General features: G+C 20.6%; 1 protein-coding gene across 1 annotated transcript; it reads left to right on the top strand.

Annotated features, from left to right (window-relative positions):
* The first annotated feature begins 1,802 nt into the window (after positions 1-1,802).
* LOC131170299 (protein DOG1-like 4) lies at positions 1,803-2,243 on the top strand. Its single transcript, XM_058129361.1, has one exon. The coding sequence runs from the start codon at positions 1,803-1,805 to the stop codon at positions 2,241-2,243; it is 441 nt and encodes a 146-aa protein (XP_057985344.1).
* Positions 2,244-8,542: the final 6,299 nt, after the last annotated feature.

Below are 8,542 nucleotides of genomic sequence, written 5' to 3'. Positions count from 1 at the left end.
GATCAAGTAGTAGTAATGGTGTTGATAATGGTGATGGCCATGTGGTGATAATAATAGAGGTGATGACAACGGTGATCCAGTGATGATGATGAAGACGGCCAAGGGCGGACCTTGGATGATAATATTGGGGATCAACTACTTGCTATTTGCACAATAATTATATGATGATGCATTTTAAAAGTTATTAAAGTGCATATTTACTTTAAAATTTCATAAAAGGCGTCTAAATATAAAATCATTTTAAAGAAATAAACACTAATAATACTAGTAGAATGATATACATCTTCTACCGTGGTCTCGACACTTTTTTTTTAAAATCTCTTGAATTTATCAATAATAAAATCCGAATTAAAAAGTTCAACAATTTCTCTTTCAATATTGATAACTAAATTATTTTTAGATTTTAATCAGTTTCTAAACCAACTATTTTGGACATTTTTCAATGGGCCATTGATCTAGGAAAAAATTATTGGATCGGTGGACCACGAGAGACCTTATTTGGATCAAACACATGGGTCAAGTTCTCAAAATATATATTATGCTTACCTGAGCACATTCTCGGATTTTCCTTTTTAATTTCATCCAATTTATCATGCTTTGAGTAGCAAACCAAGCAAGTGTCATAATTAGTGAGACCAGAATGTATTCATTTCACAAAACTTCAATTGAGCACCCACTTTCTAGTTTTGCTGGTGGTGCTGCAATGCCTTGGGGCACATTCTCTCTCTCTATATGCATACTCTTTTTTCTCCTAAAACACTTTTTGCACATAACCCAGAAAATTCCTATATTGAACGTAACATTTTGGATTTTAAAGCTTTTATGTATGCTTGAATTGTCAATTGCAAAAAACAAAAAATTGGCTATTGTTATTTTTGTGAGTTAGAGTTGTTATTCATTGGTCTTCATAACCATAAACATTTTTGGCAATACGTAAATTAATAATTACTCAAATGATAAATTCGTCGATTGAAGCAACTACAAGCAACAAGAAATGATCAAACTCAAATCAATAAAATCAAAAGCTTAAAGCAAGTTGTTGGCTTGTAGCTATTTAAACATGTCAGCAAAAGAAGCAAGTTGCATGGAGTTGCATATTACCTCAGAGGAGGGTTAAGTTGATAGAGACAGAGAAGGAAGAGGAAGATATCTACGTTCCACGTTGAACTCAATGTAGTTTATTTTACTGACACGTTTTCTAACATAAGAAACATAAAACACCAGGCGATGGGGGTGCATAAGTGACTCATCAACATGATCAAAGCCAAACCTAAATCCATCAGACTCGTGTCCCTCTCCGAGAGAGGCTCTCCCTATTTGCAAAGCGTCACTCGTCCCTTGACACCCACCACTAACTCATTGCTGCAGGTAAGCCAACCACAACAACACATTTTCTTATATATAAAAACATATCGCTCTATTCATCTCTCTCTATCTCCCACTAGTCCTAACCAATTAGCTATCCCTCTTCTTTCTCCATCTCTTTGCTCAAACGAAGGGGGAAAGATATGAAAACTAAAGTTGAAGAGAGGTTCTTTGAGTTTTTTTAGAAGTGGATGTGTCAACTCGATGAGTATCTGCAACACCTGCGAAGGGCGTTTGAGGATTATCGAGCTAAAACTGGGTGTGAGCATGAGCAAGAGCTACAAGCTTTAATGTCCAAAGTCACATAACATTACAAAGACTACTACACTATAAAATGGGCCTTAGCCCATGAAGATGTGCTTGCTTTCTTTTGTCCAATTTGGATTTCCCCTTTAGATAATTTGTATTCTTGGGTTACTAGGTGGAAACCTTCAACAATGTTTAAACTGGGTAACTCAATAAGGACAAATGGTGTTCCCAGTTTGAGTCTGGTTGAATTCACACAAGAACATATGAGAAAGATTGAGACTTTGAGGGTGAAAATAAGGTTAGAAGAGGAGAAGGTGGAGAGGGAAATGGAGAGGCAACAAGTGGTTGTAGTAGATAGGAAGATGGCGGAGTTGGTAAGGTTGGTGGTTAGAGTGAAGAATGGGGAGGAAGTGAGGCAGGTGAAGAGACTGGTGCAGGTGGCACTGAAAGGAGTAATGGCAGTACTAGAGAAGGTGATGAAAGCGGTAGACTGTGTAAGGCTTAGGACTTTGAAGGGAGTTTTGAATGTTTTGAGCCCACTACAATACGTGGAGTTCTTGGCTGGGATTGGCATACTTCAAATTCTGTTAAGACAATGGGGAAAGAAAAAGGTTTGCACCATTAATTAGAAACTTCCGGTTGTAAGGTTTTAGGGGTTTTGATTTTCACTTTTAGACTTGTTTTCTTTTGTCTTGATTTGGTTTTATCTTAATTAATATGCATGTACTATTCAGTGGTTTTAATTTAACTTTTTTTTTTTATCCTTATTATAAAAACTCATAATTTAATTTTTTTTATATAATGTTTTATTAATTTTATATTATATAATATTATCATTATATTACAAATATTATATTTAATTGTTTATATTAAAATATTAATTTTAATGTCATTTTAATTAATTATATAAATAAAAATATTTATTAATTTAAAATTATTTTTTATTTGATCGTATTTTAAAAAAATTTTGTGTTATAATATTAATATAATAAAAAAATAATAATAAGTTTTTAAAATATAAATAGGTGAAAATATTTAAAAATTAAAATAAATTAATAATAAATATAAATTAGTCCATGAATTTAATTCATTTAAATTCTATTATTTTGTTTTTTTAAGAAAAGTTTGATTTGCATATATTTTACTTTAATATTTTGTAATTTAAAATGATATTAACTTGCATAATAAATTTGTATGCCTAAATTAATGTGAAAGGGAATTAATTATAAAATTAGAAAATAAAATAATTTTTAAAATAAATTTTTATTAGTTTAGTGCATTATTATTATAAAATTATCATTTTTAGTATATTAATATTTTGAAATTTTATATCGTCATATTATTTAATATAAAAAATTTTATATCTATTTAATATATTAATTATTTAATATATTTATTGATTATATTATATATGTTATAAATACATTATTGATTAATATATAAATTTAATAATGTATATTCTAATTAAAATTGAATATTATATATATATATATAGAGAGAGAGAGAGAGAGAGAGAGAGAGAGAGAGAGAGAGAGAGAGAGAGAGAGAGAGAGAGGTCTACTTCTAAATTAAAAATTATAACAAAATTTCTATAAAATAAATTTTAAAAAATAAAATTTAAAAGAAAAAAAATAAATTTATATGATTAATATTATAATAATAATTTTATCAGTTTAAAAAGTTTGTCCTTCATTCGTGTATATATATATATATATATATTCTAGTGCATAGTCTATTGTTATAAATATACTGTATTTATTACTTATTTAAGTTTTAATTATTTTAAAATTATATTTTATTTCTAAAAACATCATAAAAAAATATTTTTATAAAATTAATTTTAGCTTTAATTATTTCTTTATTTGGTATTTAGTATAATTAGGAATAATATTATTCTTGATTTAATTATTAATAGAAAATTAGAATTATATTAACACAATAAAATAAATTTAGTCAAATATGGCTTGGTTTATCCAATATTTTTTTTATTTCAATTCTTATCAATTCTTCTTTTTATTCAAAAGAATAAGGATTATGAACACTACTATTTTTAACACTAAAAAGAATAAAAATAGAAAAATATTAATATCCTAATAATATAAATATAAATCTAATTAATTAGTTAATATATTATCAATATTATCTTTTATTTATTATTAGTGCAAGAGATAATATTTTATATAGGTGGTATAATGCTAGCTCTATAATAATAATTTTTAAGAAATCATAATTGTAATAATATAAATATGCATATGAATAAATTAATTAGGATTAAATTTAATTATCTTTAATTTTTTTGTTAGTATTGATCTTCAATTAAAATTAAATAATTCCTTTTAAGTTCTTCATTTAACAAATTTTAAAATTATTAATAATCTTCTAATGATTTATATTATTTTTGTTTTCATTTTATAAATTATAGTCGTTAAATATTTAATTTTAATTAATATTAATAATTTTATAAATATTAATATATTGTTTTATTGAAATAAAAATATACTTGCAATAATAAAGATATACATAATGAATAAATTAATTAGGTTTAAATTTAATTATTTTTAATATTTTTTGTTAGTATTAGTCTTCAATTAAGATTAAATAATTTTTTTAAGTTGTTCATTTAACAAATTTTAAAATTAATAATAATGTTTGGATTATTTATATTATTTTTATTTTCATTTTTAAAAATTATAGTCATTAATATATAATTTTAATTAATATTCATAATTTTATAAATATTAATATATTGTTTTATTAAAAAAATCTTAGATGGAATTTAAATAAAAAATAATATGTAACTAATTAATATTTTTAAATATATATAATAAATAATTAATTGTAAATCAAAATTTAAAAAAAAATAGATACTAATAAACTATTTTACTTAATATTGTAATACAATCAAATTATATTTTTTATTTATTAATTTTTATTTTAGGTAATTAATTCTTACAAAATTTTATAATTAATTGAAGTTACGTATAAATAGGATTAAGAATTTTAAGTTCATATTAACCATAAAATAAAAAAGTTTAAATTTATACAAACTTTAAAGTTAATTTAAATAATAAAATATAATTATAATTAATTTTAAGAATAAATGACAATTTGGGCAAAGCCAATGTTTCCCCCTCCTCCTTCATATATATACATAAGAATAAATTAATTAGGTTTAAATTTAATTGTCTTTAATATTTTTTTATTAGTATTGAAAATAATTAAAATTAAATAAAATTCCTTTTAAGTTGTTTATTTAATAAATTTTAAAATTAATAATAATCTTTAGATGATTTATATTCTTTTATTGCTTTTATAAATTATAGACATAAAAATATTTAATTTTCATTAACATTTATAATTTTATAAATATTAATATATTATTTATTGAAATAAAAAAATCTTATATGAAAATTTACTTATAAAAATAATATGCAACTAATAAAATATCTTTAAATATATATAATAAATAACTAATTATAAATATAAATTTGAAAATTATATACTAATAAACTATGTTATTTAATATTGCAATACGATCAAATTATATTTTTTTATTTATTAATTTTTTATTTTAGTTAATTGCTTCATGTAAAATTAAAATTAAATATAAATTGGATTAATAATTTTAAATTTATATTAATTCTAAAATTAAGAATTTTAAATTTACATAAACTTTAAAATTAATTTAAAAAATAAAAATATAATTGTAATTAATTTTAAGAATGAAAGAAAACTTGGGCAAAACTAAGCTAATGTTCTCCCCTCCTTTATACATTTATATATAATACAGATATATCGATATAAATTAATTGTATTTTTTTTTATTTTTCACTTATTAGTTTCTTACTTTAATTAATTACTTTTTATAATATTTTATATTTAATTGAAGTTAATTATAAGTATTATTAAGAAATTTAAATTTATATGATTTCTAAAATTAATAATTTCAAATTTATACAAACATTAAAATTAATTTAAATAATAAAAATATAATTGCAATTAATTAGAGAAATAAATGACATTTTTGGCAAAACTAATATTCTCTCTTCCCACATTTGTATATGATATAGACTATGTAAAAATATAAATAAACCTATTTTTTTGAGATGGAAACAAAAATTTAAATCTTAAACTTTAATTAAAAAATCAGTTATATCTCTATTCTTATTATGGTAAAATAATAATTTTAAAATATTATTAAGCACATGAAAAAGAAAGAAGATTTTTTAATGTTTAAATTATAGAATAAAATTAATTAAATTTATTGATAAAATTAATTGAAATCGTTAATAATTAAAACGATTGAATAAATTGATTGAAATTACCAAAATTAAAATTATTGAAATAATTTCAATTTGATATATATATATATATATTTAATTTAATATTATTGTAATGAAATAATTAATTTTCCATGAGAATGTCAAAGTAAAGATAATTTCTTATAGCTTTTTTTTTATTTTTCATTTAAATCAAATATTTTAATTAAAATTTGTTTATGAAATTCAATATTTTTTTCAAATATTACTACGAATTGGTGTTAGAATAATTATTCTTATTAAAAATTTATATTGCAATATTACAAAAAAAAACTTTATAATATATTTTTAGTATTTGTCAATGTGATAATCTATGTTTTTCTTATTCAAGTTACTAAAATATTTTAATTTTTATTCTTTAATTAGCTTGATTAATAATATATAGATTTTGACAAAATAGAATTGGAAATTTTTAGATATAATTATTTTTAGCCATTATTTATAGGTTCTACTTTTTATTTAAATTGAATAATTATTTAATAAAAATCGTAAAAATTAAAATATAATTTATCACCTATATAACATTATTTTTATTAATCAAATATATAATTAAAAAATAAAAATTTATTTTCATAGAAAGATTAGTGATATGTTAAAATAATTGATTGGGATTTGTTAAATAAAGAGTTATTTTCACTCTCTCTAACTTTTTGATAAAATTTTTATTATATTGAATTATTCTATTAGCAATATTTACATGACTCTTTTTTACAAATATTTTATTAATTTTTTATAATATAAATTTATAGGAAGTAATAATTATGGACCATCAAAAGCATAAATTTTATATTGTAAATATCTAACTAACTCAAAATCACAAATTTTATATTGCAAATATCTAACTCAAAATCACAAATTTTATATTGTAAATATCTAACTAACTTATCACATATACATGATATGTTCATTTTATTCACCTATATATTAGAAGAAATCTATTATATTGTTAAATAAATTAATTGATAAGAAATTGGAAAAAATTAATTAATATCTAATATATTTGTAATATATATAAAAGTGAGAAGGGGAATAATGGGATTATAAAAATATCTTTAATTTTTAAAATTATTTATAATTATTTTTTTATTATTTAAAAATTATTTTAAGTAAAATAAAAATTAAATATTATTAGATATAAAATTCTTATTTTATTAGGTCTCAAAATTAACTATTATAATTTTTATTAAAAATAATTAAAAAAAAAACTAAAAAGAAGAGATATTACTATTGAAGGCTACCTAAACCGTTTGGATATTTCAAGAAGCTAATTCTCAGGTATTTTTCTCATTTTGTTGTCATTTGCATATTTATTTTCGTGTAATTTTCTAAACTTATTTATATAATTTTATTTATTTGATAGATATTTTTGAAATCACCGAGACTAATTCTAGTAAGATTTTGTATTCTTCTATCATGTTTATTTATATTATTTTAATTGATTAATTTAATATTTCTTATTTTTTTTTCTTACAATTTTTTGAATTATTTTTTTTTCTTACAATTTTTTGAACTAACATTAATTAAAAATAAAATATCATGATGGTAATTTAATATTATGGCAATAAAAAATTAAATTTAACTAGATATTAAAAATAATTAAACTATAACAATATAATATTATATAAAAAGATTATATATAAAAATTTAAATTATAAATATGTAAAATGAATACAAATAACATACAATTCATGTTTTAAAAAAATAGTTATTTTAAATTTTTAAAAGACATTATATTTTTTTAATTATTTTCTCACTTTCATTAATAAAAAAATATATTTTTTAACGATGACACTATATTGTAGATAGATTTAAAATTAAGCAAATAATTTTAATAAATTAAAAATAAAATCATTTTATTATAATTTTGTCAAACTTCGAATTAAATTATAATTTATGCTAAAATTTAATTGAAATGAGTCCATAAAGCACAATTGAAAATGAATTTCAATTTATAAAAATTTATTTTTTATTTTATTATTTTAAATCATGATATATATATATATATATATATATATATATATATATATATATAATTTTAAAAAAATACGTTGCACATGAATTAAATAATTTATGACTCATAATTAATTTTGTCTTTATAAATAAATAAAATCTAATCATAATAAATTTTAAATTATTATGTAGATAAATTAGACTTTATTTTAATATATTAAATGATAATTCTAAAAAGATAATTTTATAAAAATACTCATAATTAATTACTTATTTAAAATTTCTTGGAATTGCTTGATCAGGTGAGATAGCAATCACTTCCCTCAACTTGGAAGTGATATCCTTCATTGTTGGTCTTTGCCTTGGATCTGGTTGTATGCACTCTTGGATAATCTTGCATATGAGGTCAAGTTTATTGTTTTTGAAAGACTTGAGGGTTAGGTCAATCATATAATTGATACTACGTTTGTTATTCAAATATTTAGCAGCTTGCAAGTTTCTAGTTAAATTATATGCTTGTCAGCCAGCCGTGCATGCAGCTAGAACACAAATATTATTTAGCCATAAAGCAATTCCCAGAGATATGAGAGTATAGGATTTCATAAAAGATTTACCAATTTTTCGAGGGACCCTTGTTCTTCTGAGTATTGGAGTTTTCC

The sequence above is a fragment of the Hevea brasiliensis genome, chromosome 11 (genome assembly GCF_030052815.1).
Source record: "Hevea brasiliensis isolate MT/VB/25A 57/8 chromosome 11, ASM3005281v1, whole genome shotgun sequence".
In the NCBI taxonomy this organism is placed as follows: domain Eukaryota; kingdom Viridiplantae; phylum Streptophyta; class Magnoliopsida; order Malpighiales; family Euphorbiaceae; genus Hevea; species Hevea brasiliensis.
The sequence above is the reverse complement of the archived record's forward strand: the minus strand, read 5'-3'. Positions and strand labels throughout refer to the sequence as shown.

Bases quoted from the DNA above. Each gene is read 5' to 3' on its own strand.
- LOC131170299 (XM_058129361.1), top strand. From the start codon at position 1,803: ATGTTTAAACTGGGTAACTCAATAAGGACAAATGGTGTTCCCAGTTTG.